Source organism: Larimichthys crocea, chromosome I, assembly GCF_000972845.2.
Source record: "Larimichthys crocea isolate SSNF chromosome I, L_crocea_2.0, whole genome shotgun sequence".
Lineage (NCBI taxonomy): Eukaryota > Metazoa > Chordata > Actinopteri > Sciaenidae > Larimichthys > Larimichthys crocea.
The window spans coordinates 34,721,582-34,738,500 of record NC_040011.1 but is presented as its reverse complement, the minus strand read 5'-3'; the positions used below and the strand labels follow the sequence as shown (position 1 = coordinate 34,738,500).

General features: G+C 42.7%; 1 protein-coding gene across 36 annotated transcripts in view; it reads left to right on the top strand.

The window, feature by feature from the left end:
• The window catches only part of LOC104930405 (protocadherin gamma-C5), a 260,504-nt gene extending 243,870 nt beyond the window's left edge, over positions 1–16,634 (top strand). For 15 of the 36 annotated variants that reach the window (XM_027278269.1, XM_027278267.1, XM_027278262.1 and 12 more), the window contains 4 exons: positions 8,736–8,794; positions 9,868–9,921; positions 12,221–12,318; positions 13,912–16,634. In XM_027278269.1, coding sequence (XP_027134070.1) covers positions 8,736–8,794; positions 9,868–9,921; positions 12,221–12,318; positions 13,912–14,195 — 495 coding nt within the window. In that variant the 3' untranslated portion in view covers positions 14,196–16,634. Of the gene's footprint in view, positions 1–974; positions 3,730–8,732; positions 8,795–9,867; positions 9,922–12,220; positions 12,319–13,911 lie in introns of those variants that run through there. The other 21 variants (XM_027278302.1, XM_027278282.1, XM_027278258.1 and 18 more) reach the window with 8 other exon arrangements.
• The last annotated feature ends 285 nt before the right edge of the window (positions 16,635–16,919 follow it).

Below are 16,919 nucleotides of genomic sequence, written 5' to 3'. Positions count from 1 at the left end.
TGGCAATGTGTGATATTGTATTCATATCTGGGATAAACAGAATCTCCCTGATTCTGTTTTGTTTTTAATCTGTGTTATACATATATTCAGGACTAAAGCGTGTTGATTTTCTATATTTATTTCCTTGGATGTTCATTGGGAGAGTGTGTAGTTTCTGAAACCAAATCAAACTCGGTAAAAACTGAAGTTTTATGGCTAGCCTAGAGTCAGTATGGTTGTAATTCGTTCTTCTAAACTGGGCGACAGAGAACATTTAATTTCTGCGATATAATTCTATCACTTTAATTCACCTATCGATTAAAATTATATATAATACTATGCCAATTATAAGATGATGTGATTTTAGTTCAGTGAATGAATATATATACCTGAGCTAAAACAATCAATTTCATGATGCATTTTTTTCATATTAAAATAAAAATCTCCATTTTCAAAAATTTGGTTAAAATAGTTTATGGTTTCATTGGTATCGTTCTGTCGAGTTTTAAAAAGAATGTAAAAAATAATAGTTTTAATTTGGCCTGAATAAATTACATTTTCTGCTGAATGCATTTCACTTTCCATAAACTTTAAAAAAGTACAACGCCTTAACTTTATCATGAAACCCCATTTAAACTTTCCTCTGACTTCGGGAAGGGAAATTTGGAAACCATGCCCCCCTGCGGATACAAATAGCACTGCTATAAATAACAGCTGCTTGATTTGACTATGAGGAGTTCTCAATGAGAGCATGTGACTGAAATTTCCAATGGTGTATCAATAAGATCAAATCTATCCTGTGTTTTAATGTAAAATTGTATTTTCCACAGTCGTGACACATCCTCCTTCTGTTGTTCTACTTTCACTACTATGTCAAACTATTACAAAGAGAATTAAGTTGATAGTTTCCTGTCAGTGGAAGTGAGTCACAAAGTTTTGTTAGTGTGTGTGTGTGTGTGTGTGTGAGCTGGGGGACAGAGCTGGTCCAGCCCTGTCTTCCAATGAGAGCGAAGGCCTCCGTGGCCTCTCCCCGCCCACGAGGGGAGTGAGACGGAGGAGACAGAGCAGAGAGTTTCACTGAAGGCAGAAAATACCTTGATTTTCCTCCTCGTTTTGTCTTAAAAGTCGGCAGACATGATCACATCAAAACTTCCTATCGATCTATTTTTAAAGCGGAAATGCTTACCATCGAGCACGGCAGCCTCGTTTTAACATAACTATGGATACGGTACGGTGAAAGAAGAAGTTAAAAACTTTCCCATTCTCCGATCCTCGGAGCGCAGCACAATGGACTCCAGACAGAGAAAGCGCTCCGGAGGAGGGAGGCTGTGGAGGCTCTGTTTTTATCTAGCCTGCCTCTCCGGTGCGTCCGCTCAGCTCAGCTATTCTGTATCGGAGGAATTAAGCCCGGGCTCTATCGTTGGGAATATCGCTAGAGATTTGACTCTCACTGCTGATAAGATTGTTCAGAGGAGGTTGCGGGTGGTCTCGGAATCCACAACGCAGTATTTTGAGGTAAAGCCGACGACTGGGGACTTGGTTATTAAACAAAAAATTGATAGGGAGCAATTGTGCGACTTAAGTTCAGCATGTTCTCTACACCTTCAAATACTTCTGGAGAATCCTTTAGCCATTCACCGTGTCGTGGTGGACATTTTGGATGTGAATGACAATGCACCGCAGTTTTCAACCAGCAACATTTCTCTGGAGATATCAGAGGCGGCCGCGCCGGGCACAAGGTTCCGTTTGGAGAGCGCACAAGATCCAGACATGGGGACCAACTCGTTGCGCACTTACCATCTCGCAGCAAATGACTTCTTTACTTTGAATGTGGAAACTAAAAGTGACGGCAGTAAGTTTCCAGAGCTGGTGGTGGATAAAGCTTTGGACAGGGAGACGCAGGCCTCGTTTCGCCTGTTGCTCACTGCTGTAGATGGAGGTCAGCCGGAGAAATCTGGCTCAACACTTCTGCTCATTAAAATTCTGGATGTAAATGACAATTCACCCGTCTTTGACGAACCGTCAAAGAAAGTTAAGCTATTAGAAAATGCCGCACTGGGCACTTTAGTAACGAAATTGAACGCGACTGATGTGGATTCAGGTAACAATGGAGACATATCTTTCCTGTTTGATAAATACACACCGGAACGTGTTCTCAACCTCTTCAGTGTGGATTCTAAAAGCGGGGAGATCCGTGTGAAGGGTCACGTTGATTATGAGAAAGGCTCTACATACCACATCACAGCGCAGGCCAGAGATGGTGGCTCTCCTGCTATGGAGGGTTCCTGTAACGTCATAGTGGAAATTATTGATGTGAATGACAACGCACCAGAGGTGACACTGACGTCAGTAACCAGTCCTATCAGAGAGGACTCGGCACCAGAGACTGTGATAGCCCTTATAAGTGCACGGGACTTGGACTCTGGTATGAATGGGAAGGTTACATTAACTGTCCAACCAGGTTTGCCATTTAAACTTAATTCAGCATTTGGCATGCATTACAGCCTCATCACTGCTGGAAACCTGGACCGTGAGACTGTCCCAGAGTACACAGTGGTCATTAGGGCCAGTGATGCTGGTTCTCCTCCCCTTTCATCACAAACCACATTTGTGGTGAAGCTCTCTGATGTAAATGACAATGCCCCCATCTTCTCTCAGCCTTCATACTCTGTGGACATCCCAGAGAACAATGCTCCTAGTTCTCCCATCGCCACTGTTTCGGCCACTGATCCAGACCTTGGTGACAATGCTCGCATATCCTACTCCATCATTCCTAGCATGGTACAGGGCTCATCCATCTCTTCTTATGTCTACATTAACCCTGAGAGTGGTCACATCTATAGCATGCGCTCTCTGGATCATGAACAGCTTAACGCTTTCCGCATTGAGGTGCAGGCCCGGGATGCAGGGGTGCCCCCACGAACAGCCAACGTCACTGTGCATGTGTTTGTGGTGGATGTGAATGACAATGCACCAGTGCTTGTACACCCTTCCTACCCAAAAGACAAAAGATTACAGCTCACTGTGCCCCCATCTGCAGGCCCAGGGTACTTCATAAATAAATTTGTAGGAATAGATGCAGACAGTGGGCACAATGCATTGTTGCTTTACTCCATCGCCCCTGGACTGAATGCTGGCATGTTCCATATCGGAGCACGCACTGGTGAGCTCCGCACAGCCCGCCAGTGGGCAGAGGAGGAAGCAGGCTCAACTTATGACATCATGATCATCATTGAGGACCATGGTAAACCACCAAAGTCCAGTTCTGTGAACATTACAGTAACTGTGGATGAGAAGGACACGCCCAATAATGCTCCAGCAAGCCCTCGCCACAAACCATTCTACCATCCCACTGGGATGTCGGACATCACCCTGTACCTCATCATCTCTTTAGCCTGTGTATCAGCTGTGTCCTTCATCACCTTTGTTGTCCTCATGGTACGCTGCCTAAGGCACCGTGGCCCAGGGCTGGGAGACTCTGACTGCTGCTGCTATGGTCGTCACAGATCCAGCCGCTACCATCAGAGGCCCAGCAAGGACCTGCACCTGCAGCTGAATACTGATGGACCCATACGCTATATGGAGGTTGTTGGAGGCCCCCAGGACCCGCACACACGCACCTACAGGCCCTGCTACTCCACCATATCCAGCCGGAGTGACTTTGTATTTATGAAGCAACCCATGCTGAGTCACAACAACACACTCAACATGACACTCAGCAGGAAGCACCTTATGAACTCAGTCAGTGAGGTGAGGGATTAAATGGGAGAGCAAGCATGGCATTGGTGGGATATGCCATGGTTCTAAGATCAATACAGCTGTTTCAGTATCTATAGACAAGTTTGAGAAATGCCTTAAGGGATTATGGGAAATATCCTTCATATGCAGTTTTGATATTGTAGTGATATACAGAATGAATGGGTTAAAACCAAGCAACATGGTGAAAAAGCGCTTGAAGCTTAGTTCTCTTACTAGACAGGTTTAGGCCTAATATTTAATCTGACCTCAGGATAGGAAATGTTTTACGATATTTGACTTTGAGCAGCAGAGAGGATCTGTACTTAATGGATGAGAAAGGTAGAGTTAAAGAGAAAATCAGGCAGATAGTAGGTATTTGAGATGGCTGAAGTACTGGCAAAGATAGGGGAAAGGGAGAAACAAGTGCTCCTAACAGATGGAGAGGAGGAGACAAATAGATGAAAATATGTCCTGCAGTTTTGGCTCAGTGGAATGGCTGGGAGACAGAGGGAAACAGGATGACAGAGGGACAGATATGGGGGGAGGGGGGTGAAGGAAAGGAAAAGGGCCATGGAAAGAAAATGGTACGAGGGGTGGGGAGGAAAGAGTCAAAGAATAAAGCTGTAGCTGAAAAACAGGAATTCATGGGGTCATGGTGTAGCCTGACCCCTGACTTCCTGTTGTCCTCTGAACTTGTGGTGATTGGTTCCAGGACTCGGCATCACATGAGTGAGGCTGTTCTGGCAATGTCAGTTCTACAGACACTTCTTATTTCCATTCTTAGATCCTTGGTCAGAAATGCCAGTGTGAAGGAAGGCTAACCATAGAATAATTACATGCATGAGACACAGACAACACATTTAGTGTTTTGATGCCATGGAAGCACTGTCAGGAATAGAAAATGGCTGTCGGTTTTCTCACCAGGATGATTCATTTTAGGGGAATTTAATGAAAAAAAAAGAGGAATGAGGTTCTGCCTCAAATCCAGTCATCCTCAGGGTTCATACTTCATCATGTCATGTTTAATGTAGAGCTGTTGATTGATGATTGGTGTTAAATATTTCTTCCCACACAACAGGGTCTTTACCCTAGTGTCTATTTAATATCCAAAAGATTCTCTGGTTTCTCAAGAGTCTGTATTACATATCCACTATCCCTGTGCTGAATTAGGTTGTCCCTGAGGTCAGCAGGGTACCATCTGTCTCTCTGCTCTAGTGACACGTGTGCAATGAGGACAACAGGGGGAAGAGATAGAGGGATAGACAAAGGGATAGGAAGGATGGCTTCACGCACGTGTGCCATTGCGACAGACTGCACAGGCTATAATAGCTTAAGAGCAGCAGCCATCACTGTGGGTGTTTATGTGCTTGCATGTAGGATTGTGCCGACAAAGCGTCAGGCACGAGGAGCCTCCAGTAGTGTGTAATTTTAGCAGGACCCTGGGGCATTACTGCCTGATTGTCTGTCACGTCCCACTCCCCGTCTTTGTACCCTCTATTCATTTGCAGTGTGCTGATTTGGCACACTTGATTTAACTGGGGGTTAACACAGAAAGTTTTGCAAATATTTCATTATATTGAAGTGTATTGCCACATGAAACATTAGCAACTAAATTATGCAAGGTTTATTTGTGGCAAATTGGCCTGACTCATGTAAAGCTTTGCATGAAATGAGAAATATCCCCATGATGAACAGGACACTCTGCTTTAATGTACAGAGAAACATGCCATGTAATCCTGATGTCATGATTTGACTCACTTAGTTATCACTTATATCTTCCCTTCCACTGCAGTTATCCCCTTCTTTATATTTGTAAAATCAGAAAGTTATATTAGGATAAGAATATTTCCATGACTGCAGTTTTTCACTCTTCTGTGAAGTTTCTGTAAAGGTTAGCACGTGGACTAAGTTAGGCCCAGTGTTTTGTAAATATACTTTTTATGGATGACAAAGCTCCACATGCGACAAACTGGCTCATGCGGTTCAGGTAAACTGTCCTTTAGGGGCTTTGTCAAATGAGTCATGATGTTTGTTTAAAGGAGAGGCATATGAAAAGCAAGCAGCATACTTTGTGCTTTGTCTCAGTGCTCAGCTCCTGCCTTTAATATGATTTAACAGCGTAATGATCCAGCATTTTAGTGGGTATGCATCTTATTTCAGACTTCTGATCACGGCTTAGCATTAAAGAACATAGCTGAAGTGAGGGAGTGAAAGTATGGCTGTGTATTGAAGGTTATGTGGTGTGCTGTGTATGTGTGTCTACACTGAAGGTTATCAGAGCAACAAACAGACACGACTTCCTCTTTTCAAACAGAGCACCAGGTGCAGTGCAGCCATAGCTCTTTTAACACTAATGCAATTTGTGTGTGCGTGTTAGGAAACTGAATCTTCCACAAAGAGTACCAGATGGATCTGTGTGTGTGCAGGGAGTGTTTGTGTTTTTTCCCACCCCTGTCAGAGAGAGGGAGAAAGGGGTGTGATTGCATTGATTTTCTTTTGTACACTTGGATAAACATTTGTGTATCATGATAGATAAGTGGTTAAGCAGTAAATGAGAATTTTGAGCTAAGTTCACGTTTACATGTTTTCAAGCATGCTGGATGAAGACCAGATGTGCCCAGGTGCTGATCAGTCTAGCTTATACCTTAGGATGAATCCAGTGTTCACATAATGGACATCAATTTTATCTCTTAAGTACTTCAACTGAAACACAGTGCTGCAGGACCTAACAAACTCATTCACGTTACGAGCCCTCAAAGCACTTTGGTTCAACTTACAGATGTATGTGAAGCAGACTGACAGGGTTTAAAGCTTCCTGCTGATATGAAAGTCTTTTTATTGGATGAGAATTCATGCCCACAGAATTGTAATCCCTTCATGTCTCTCCACTGGCCTGGTCTAGTCTGAGTAGTCAATTTGACCTTCTCTCTGGCTCCTGCCTTTAAATTTAATTTGCACGGTGAAAAAAAATCTTGTGCATTTTGAGTATCTTCAAACAAGCACATCCAAGGATCCTCAGATAATTGGAGCTAAATTCAATTAAACTGTGATCCCTGCCTGCATGCCGTTAAACCTGGCTTGGGTTTTGTTTTCCCTAGCAACTTTTGTTGTCTAAACCATCTGAACTTAAGAACTCATTAAGTCTTAACAGTTTGTGGCTCACTTGAAATGATGACTTTATGTTTGACTTTATTCTTGAGCAAAACTTGCATCCTTATGGAAATTACCTGTCTGCATACAGGATAACAGCACATTAGGTGTTAGCAGTGCAGCCCAGTCTGTTACCCTTAAATTCCACATGCCTGGGATCTGACCTTGGAAATGACGAGTATGTGTCCATGAGTGTTTGTGTGGTGAGAGCGAGTCACACAGCTGGAATGCTGGGCCTCTCTGTGGATATTTGCCTCCACTCAGTGCTGATCTTTTTCACTCTCTACCAAAGCTCAGACAGACTTGTGTGCCCACGCACATATACTCATCCCTGAGTCCATTTTTAGATAAACATCGACCAAGCTCTACTCTGAAGGAGGATAAGAGCTCAGATATGCTCTGGTTTTATGTTGTAATAATGGCAATTTGTGAGTTCTGGCATTGCAGTTTGGTGAGAAGACATAAGCAAGTAGATTTTTCTTCTTTTTATCTGTCCATGTTCTTTTTCCTGACTTGTTGAAGACTCAACTCATTGTGTTGAGTCACCTCCAGGGTGAAACAGACTCTTTTGTAGATGACACTGAAATTTAATCCACTAACAAAAATTTCCACTCATCACTACTGTATTATAGGCTTGTTCAATGATTGCATTGTATAGTTGAATGAATAATTGCTATACAACTCCATCACTTTGTTTCTATTAACACTTCCTCTGAACGTTTGTACTGTAGTGTCCTTCACAGGTCCTTAGTAGACCAGACAATATACCGCAGTTTCTACTATTACTCCCCAGCTTAAGTTGCGTTGATTTCTGTGTAATGTTCTTTTCATGAGCATTATTTCCCATATTATTAGCTTTTTTTTTTCTTTTTTTTTGTGTGCATCTATTAAGTCACTGATGCATTTGTTCATTATTTACCTGTATTCTGATACAGGTAAATAATGTTTATCCTCCTTTTTGTGTCGGTATGTTTTTAGGGAGTTTCTCTTTCTGTTTTCCCTCTTGCTATCCCGTTTCTCTCCATCTTTCCCTCGGGTAGAACAGCTCTTTTAATAATGCAGCACATCATCCTGCTGGCCTCTCTCTCTAGGGAGTTCTTGTGTCGATTAGGCGGCAGAATCTGGAGCCAAGCCAAGAGGTCTATTCACCGCATCACTGCACAACAAGAGAGCCTGAGAGAGAGGAAAAGAGCTAGAGAGATGGAAAAGACATGGTGGCATGGCCAGTGAGGTAGAGATGGACAAGAGTGCAATAGGCTTAAAGACATTAATAGAGTAGCAAGGACACGTAGAGATGAGAGAGGCTTTTATCACTGCAGAGCCACTGCTGTAGCCTTATCTCGATGGCATTTTGGTTTCAAAATAAAACATATTACAAACATCTGTATTTTATACTGTTACACTGCATTTATAACTGAATGCTCAGTTATGTGATAATGTAGTTTTCTTTTTGATATTGTCTGCTCTCTTATCTCTGTTATCTCCCATTTTATAACCTAAGCTCTAGTTTGTTTGTTTGTTTGTTTGTTTTGTGTGTGTGTGTGTGTGTGTGTGTGTGTGTGTGTGTGTGTGTGTGTGTGTGTGTGTGTGTGTGTGTGTGTGTATTGCAGCATTTTATGCTCCACAGCTTTTGGAACAACATGGATGCCTGAGCATAAAGATATTTGTTGCCATCTGTATCTTTTTGTTGAGCATCACTGCAGAGGCTTTCTGAGTCACAAACACAAACATACAGACATACACCATCACACACAGATGCGTCAACCACAAAGCAACACCTTTTGAACCTGAAGTTACACCTCAGAAACGTCATGATGTTGCTCCAATGAAACATACGATTCATGTTGCATCTTCTGTTCTCTTCACAGCAAAAGCCCCCCAACAATGACTGGCGCTTCACACAGGGACAGAGACCTGGACCAAGCGGGTGAGTAAATTGAGACACACACGCACATTGATAAAATTTCCATAGTGTGAGGTACATGTTGTAGCGCTGCACAAGGCGAGCTTATCGTAATGACAGAAGGAGTGATGAAGAATGAGGGTAAAGAAGAGGGGGATGGTGGATAGTGAGTGCAGTAAGCATAAGAACTGGCTGGCTGCATTATGCTGACTGTAAAGTACTGATGACATCAAAGTCGCAATTTGAATCTGACCTTGAATTACACTGTCGTGATGATGTAAATCATGGTTGCATTCTGCGACGTGATGCTGCTCAGTGAACACAGATTTTTAATTTACACTCCTGACTGAGCATCTCTGCCTGGGTCCAGGCTGCTTTATAAAATGGCTGCCGCTGCTTCCACTCCCCCTCCCCTTCCCCTTCCCTCCCCCTTCTGTTCCTCTCCTCTCTGCGCTCTCTGAGCCTGTGCGCCATCACTCAGTACTACTGATGAGGGACGGTGACCATAGCTAGTGGGGGGATGGGACAGCGTATATATCCTTCTTACTCTCTCTTCCTTTTCTGCAATCTGAGAGGTCGTACTGACTGTTGACTTGAAATACAATATTTTGACTTGGCTTTAAATGACAATAGATGAAATTTCAGTTGTGTGTTTTAGGGATCTTTTGTGTTGATGGTTGATGATTGCTTTTTGTCCATATTGTGTGGGCTTAAATGGAGTGAGTGCAGTAACAGTTTTCACAACAATGATTGCACAACACATTCTGTGAGTCAAGGCTTCTCCCTGAAACATACCAGCTGGGGCAGAAAGCAGCGTCGAGCCAAGTCAGGAAAATGTTAGACACACAAAAGCACACGCCACTGTCTTTATAGCATACCACTGGGATTTTGGATACATTGGACCTATTTCATGTTAGCGGTGGAGGAAAAGAAAACTATCCCCCCCATCTCTGGTATTTTAAATGGATATGACAGGCCTAACATATTTTCCACTGAGATCTAGAGCACAAAGTCGCCACATTTTCATTTTTTGTACATCAACTTTCAGTACAATACACGTTAAATCTTTCAGACTGTATAACTTGTTGTGTTTTTAGTCCCCACATGCCGTACGGTACACACATAAGATGGACGCCGAAGAGTGGGACAAGGTACTAATTTAGACATAGACACTGTATGTTCACTTTCTGTCCTTAGCAGCTGACTGCTGTTCAATTTTGTCCACTCACCATTTGGTGGAAGAGGGACCTGATCACAAATCAGCTGATAAGGGCAGAGAGTGGCTAAAATTGTTTAAATAGTGCACTGCAGATGAGTGCTGTGCTGTGTGTAGATGTACCTAACCCATAGCTTCTGTTAGTCTCCCTAAAGGTTTGATGGGGTTTGTTGATCGATGTGCATAGGCCACAATGCCTGCTGTGGCGTAGAAAGGATTGTGACACTTTTGAGTTTGCGTGCAGTGTTTTGTAGATTTGTTTGCCTTGTATGTGTGCTATTCATAGAGTCATTATAGTGTGAGAGCTCTTGTTTTCTTTCCTTCCAGAAGGCTTACCATACAGTGTTGCCTTTCATGTATGTCTGTGATGGTTGTAGCTCAACATCACCACGTGTGGCTTTTTCATGTGATTTATCCACTGAAGACAACAGAAAAAGGGACAACGCGGAGAGCTGTCCCATGATTGATTTTTAAATGCCTGTTAGAGGTTTAAAGGTTTCTCAATGAACTAAACAGCTCTCCATATAAAACCCCTGTGGTCAACATGCAGTTAAGACAGATGTCAGCATGTACACCATGTGACTGGGCTCCAGTTAAAGTTAATGTCTAGAAGGTTCTCTGCAAAACAACAAGGAGATCCGTCTTTAGAAACAAAACATGTCATGTAAGGTTGCAGAGGAAAACCGATAGCCTTGTTTGGCCAACCAAGAACATCCCTCTGGACCACAGTTCACAATCTTGCCCAAAGGAAGTGATAATCCTGACCACAGGAAGCGCTTAACACAACCACAGGATGTGATAAGTACAGAAAGATGCCAATTTAGCACAAATGAAGCATTCCCTTTAATTTTAAGTGATGTGAAGAGGCACAAAATGGCTGCCCTGGCTTCACTGGCCGAGCTCTTACTGAGTCTGTTTCTTATTGGCTGCCTGGCACAGGACGTACATGTTTCTCTCCCTCAGTCTCTCTCTGGCACTGAACTAAAAACCACTTCAGAGTTTTGGCAGTGAGATCTGGCAACCTGCTCTTAAACAAATCCCTGTTTTTATGTTAGAATTCCTTTTTCACTTTTTCCTTCTTTATGTCCTTTACTTTCTCTTAAGTCCCAGGAGCAGATCAATTTGTCCAAAAGGTTTTTTTCTACTTACTTTTAAATATAAAAGAGATTGTTCCTCTGTATATCCCATGTATTTAACACACTATGTATGCATATTGTCCTGCTTCCCTCATTTATTACTGCAGCCTATATTTGTCAGAAAATAGAACCTGAAAACTCTTTGAAGTTGTACATGCCCTGGTGGGCTAATGATCCTCCACCAAATGCCTTCAGGCGGTTCGTACATGCAAATGCACTGCAAGCAGACACACTATTCTGGAGGTTGAAAGAGTAGTTAAATCCATTTAGTGTTATTGCCCTGTAACAACTCTAGAAGGAGCATCTATAATGGTTTTATAGGACTTTTTGTCTGCTGGTCTTCTAATGAAGTGAAGTGGCATTCTTAGTTTTTTTTCTGACATAGCATGAAGATGACATTCAGCAATACAGTTAAACATCCAAATATGAAGGTTTATTAGTACTTTGGGAACAGGAGCAGAGTTGGGATTAAAGCATTGTGACCTGTCAGTTGTAGAGCTTGTGTTGGTGTGTCACAAGTGTGGGTATGGAAATAAGTAGGTGAGCATAATAGATCGCAGATCTGCTTTCTCCTCTGTTGCCCCACATGCAAATTGCAGGCTTTGAGTAAACATAAGCCTTTGAAGGTGTAGTTTGCCCAGATGGAAATGTTCAGTGCTCACTGAGCGCTGCATGTGTGGCTATGCAGACAGCTATTTCCTTAAAAGTTGGGATCATTAAATATTTAATCAGATTTACTAGATGGCACAGTGCTCATGGTCATCCCAGAGAGAGTGAGTGAATGTTATACAATGTTTACTGTGTGTGAGTGCGCAAACACGCTTGCTACTGTGTGCAGACACAATTTGTAAATGCCTTAACAAGAGTGTGTTTCAGAGTGCTAGTTTGTTTGCGACACACCCTGTTTTGTAAACTATACATCCTCCTTGTTATCTTTGCTGAGGTCTCCTCCGGCTGTGTACTTCGCCGTCAGCTGCTTTGCCTTTATATCACAAACCACCAACTGTCAAACCACTGAGCTAAATAAACACACACATACACACTGGAGTGGATGAACCACCAGCTATTTACAGTCCTCTTTCCTCGTTTTTGTCACAGGGCAACTGGAGGACCTGAGGTTGCCATGGGAACTGGCCCTTGGCCACAGCCCCCAACTGAGGCTGAGCAGCTCCAAGCCCTGATGGCTGCAGCAAACGGTGAGTCCTATACCTCCTCATCTTCTTCCTTCTACCTTCTATCAATTCATCCTTTTCCAAATCAGTCTCTTTCTCTTCATAAGCTTAGTGAGGGTGTGCGTGGGCAGGAGTGGTTGATTTAGGTTCCTGTTTGGTTGAAGGGTAAATAGGCTCACTCATTAATAAAGCTTTCTGTATCCACAGTGATGTTTCCATGTAGTGAGTGTGTTCTGCATCCAGTGGAAGTCTCAGATCATTTCCAGACAGCGCACATAGCTACGTGCAGGTCCTCAGATCAACACAACAGCACAACTGATGTGTTGAATTCAATAACATGACAGAGTTGAAGGTTTTCACTGTACACACTCATCACATGTGCAGTGTTTTATTATAAGCAGAAGGCCATGGAGCCACATGAACAGTTATGCAATATATAACCTGCAGGCTCATACATAACCAAAGGTTCCCATATTCCAAAACATATTTGCTGTTCTAGTTCTCTGTTCCTGCAGTAACTGCCCTACGCAGCACTGAGGGGACACACACACAGTGATTTATCTGTGGGCTGTTACTGTGAAAGCCTTAGTAATAACCTTGAAAAATACACATAACATTGGCCTTAAAATCAGGCTGAGCAACACCAAATATAGCGCAATCAAACACAAAATACTCAGAAATTATGAGGGGACAAAAGATTTATTGCCACATAGACTAAAGTCACTGTTTCCACTGTTTTATTGACACATCACAGCTCCCTCCCTCTACACACCCGCACCCTCCCCCTTCTTGAACACTGCACCGGACATTGTGTGAAATTTTTCCATTGGATCGAACAGAGACGGACAGAGAAAAGGCTTTGTCTTTGGCATAGTGGCAACCTGTATGTCAGCACAAAGTTAGAACGGTTAGTGCCATGAGAAAGGAAAGAACAAACAGTGTGATAAATACTGAAGGTCATCTCTCCTCTGTACTTAATGTTACTGTGTTGATAAGCACAGTGCAGGAGAAATTAATTAATACAGCACTGTGTGAGAGCAGTAAGGGTATTGTATGCTTTCAGTCACTGCTTTGGCTCACTGGAAACCAGAGCAGTTATTATGACAGTTTTCATGTCTATACGTTTGTTTATATAGGCTGAGAGGAGCTACAGGATGGGGGAGGGAACGTTTGTGTCTCTGGCTCTGCAATGCAGGGGCTGTGGGAGAATTATGAGCTGAGCAGCTACGTCATGCGCAAGCACACACAGGGCAGGCCTGATAGAAAACCAGAAACACAAGAGTATGCTGGGGAGAGTTTTTCATCATTCCTATTAAAAAAAAAACATCTGCATTCAATCAACCATTTTTTAACACTTCTTTTGTTCATATTTTTACTACTGCCCTCAGTTTTTAGTGTAGCTCACTGCAACCTTGTGTTTTCACACAAGTACTGTATCTCTTATAGAAGCTTTGAAACTATTTGTTTTAATCTCCTTAAACGATTTATTTTCATTTCACTACTATAATACGACATAGTCATACTAAACCTTCAAATTCTTGTTGTCTAACAAGTTTCATCCCTTTCTCCATTCCCTCCTCACCCTTCATCCCCCCACTCTGTCTCTCTTCTCCCCAGAAGTGAGCGAGGCTACAGCCACCCTGGGACCCGGCACCATGGGCCTGAGTACCCGCTACAGCCCCCAGTTCACCCTGCAGCACGTGCCCGACTATCGCCAGAATGTCTACATCCCCGGCAGCACGGCCACACTCACCTCCAACCCCCAGCAGCAGCAGGCCACGGCTCAGCAAGCCACCCAGCAGGCACTGCCCCCGCCCCAGACCTCAGCTCAGCCTGAGCCTCCCAAGGCCGCCCAGACCCCTGCCTCCAAGAAGAAGTCCACCAAGAAGGAGAAGAAGTAGAGTTGGACGGAGAGAGGTGAAGGAATGATAAACCCGGCCTGATCTGATAAGAAATTCAACCCCCCATATCCTTCCCATAAGGTATCTTACTGCACCGCTGTCACTCATGCTAGCCACGGTCTAAATAATGACAGCAAATCACTTTTGACCACATGGACGATGTTGATGGTTCTTTGAAAGAGTGTCTTGAAGAGTCTGAATGTGCTGAAGGCTGTTATTCGTGTTGATAACCTGTGTTGTGCTAAGGGTCGAGTATTGCTCACATAATCTTTGTCAGTGGATAATTTTGGCAGGGTATGGGGGGTTATAGTGATTTTTATGTTTGTTTGTTTTCTTTTGGCAAAATCAAATGAACTTGGACAAAGAGATTCAGTGTAAGAAACCTTGCTGGGATGACAAGGCTATACGCAGTGATGTATTCAGAGATGAATTGTTAGTGTCTTTCATGTTGGATTTATTGTGCTCTTTCTCTGATGAGGAAAGTCAGCTATTGTAAAGTACGCTAGTTGCCATCCATTAGATTCCTATATAGGGTCAGCCTTGCAGGGTCTTAAAGCATAAGTCCTGTGGATATAAGGCTGTTGTTTGACAGGTATTACAAACTCTTCTGCATGCTCTTTAAGGTTCAAACCACATATACTAGTTTAGAGTTGCAAACTATGCATTGCAAAAGCAAAAAGGAGGACATCCTGAATCTGTTATCCTCCCTCCAATCGCAGGTCAATATAATGCACATGTAGCATTTACTTGACACAAAATGAAAATTACTTTTGTAATCATAGTTTAAAAAAAAAAAAAGGATTTTAATCCCTGATATTTTTATGACCTGAGCATGCACCCAGAGGACCGGCTGGCAGAGGGTGGCGTGGCATTGTGTCATAAAGTCACAAGCCATGCTGTCCATGCAGGTGGTATAGCAGCAGGGTCTGGCTTCTTGTAAAACACCTCCAGATGGGCAAAACATGTCATGCTGCCCTGCACCCTCTACCCTCCCCTCTTCACACTCGGCTAGTGTCCTCCCCTCACTCACTACCCCCATGATGAGAGCCAAACAAGGAGAAATGCACTGTTTATATTCTGATGAGATGATGTAGGGATAGTAATCACTTCTGTCTTTAGGGAAACACGTAGATGTGGTAAACTTAAGTGCTTAGGAGTTTTCTAGACACTTTACAAGCCGCTAGAGTATTTCCCCTCACTATCTATGAAGTGCTGAAGAAACTTCTTGATGTGACACAGTAACATGTTTTTTCTTAGGGAGATAATGATTCAATAGCATAGAGGAGCTGTTTGCATAAGATATGAAGTCTTTACGTTGCCATCCATCTGTCTGTCAGGCCTCTTGGCCAGATACAACTGCATGAGAAAAGGCAGTTTGCAGGCTGGGTCAGGGGGAGTGGAGGGCATGTGGTGAGGGGTTCACAGACTGAGGTGGCACCGTTACAACAACCAGGGGGGTGGAAAACCACCATGGCTCTACCCACTGAATGTACAGAGGAACCACTGTTGACCTGCCCACCCCTTAAACTTTCTGTAATGCACTGACCCAGGTAGAGGTCAACAGAGCCAAGCACAGCTATCCCTGTTGGTGAGGAGATACCACTCTAGAGTCCATTTAAATATTCCTCCTCCATTGAAATCAATGGAAAATCTTAGCCTCTCTACCACTCACCTCTCCCCTCCATTCCCCAGTCCTGTAAGGCTCTTCTCCCACTGTAAATAAACACAAGTCCTGTCGATGGTATGAGCCAGTTGTTTGTATAGTAGGGACCACATCCAACATTTTCAAAATAAAAGTCCCTCTCCACAAGACGTGGCTTACTACTGGAATGTGTTGCATTTTGTTTTTCAAGAAAAATAAGAAAACCACAGTTTTAAAAAAAAATGTCAATAATGAATAAAAATCTGAGATGTTCAACAGTTTGTGTTGCAATGTAGTAACTAAGCACCATGGAAGCCAACTAACTCTTCAGTGTAAATAAATGAATTAAAGATGACTTTAGATAAGTAAACAAAGTGACACACGTAGACTAGTTAACTTGTGATATGTGTTGCGCATATTTTTGTGTTCATTTTCTCTCTTTTATCACCCTGTAAAAAAAAGAAAAGCAAAACAAAAAAATATGGAAATGTTTCTATCCTTCTGTAACCTCTCAATGTTCTTTTGCGGTGATTTTATCTTGTGCATTTGTGAAAGAATGCCTCTCATTCTCTTTCTGTCCATATGAACAAATGATTATAAATATTATATATGTGTAAGTCCGTCCGCTGCTGAATTAATACTACTCTATCCTGCTGTATTATCTTTCTTATCAAATGCTTAGCCCCCACGCTATACCCCTGTGTTACTCTTATTTTTATGCTAATATTTATATTGCTGTTTTATTTTCTCTTGAACACTGACATTTCAAATAAAAAGATTCTGAAATCATTTAAAAACATGCTTGTGCGTCTCTTTTATTTTATACTAACGTATAATTTTCATACAAACTGCAGTTTGAGTGAGTTAACTTTGCTTCTTTGCTAATCCAGAGACTCATATGTGAAAAGCATTTAATGTTGTAAGATGCAGTGTGCTTTTTGTCTGTGTGACCAGCACTCCTAATTCTGAAGCTTTGCTGTATTCCTCGTCCATTTCAGGTGTTCTTTGCAGCAGATTAAAAAATTCACATGCGTAGCATCCTTTTTAACTACTGTTCCTTCTTCTCATGATCAATGTGAAAA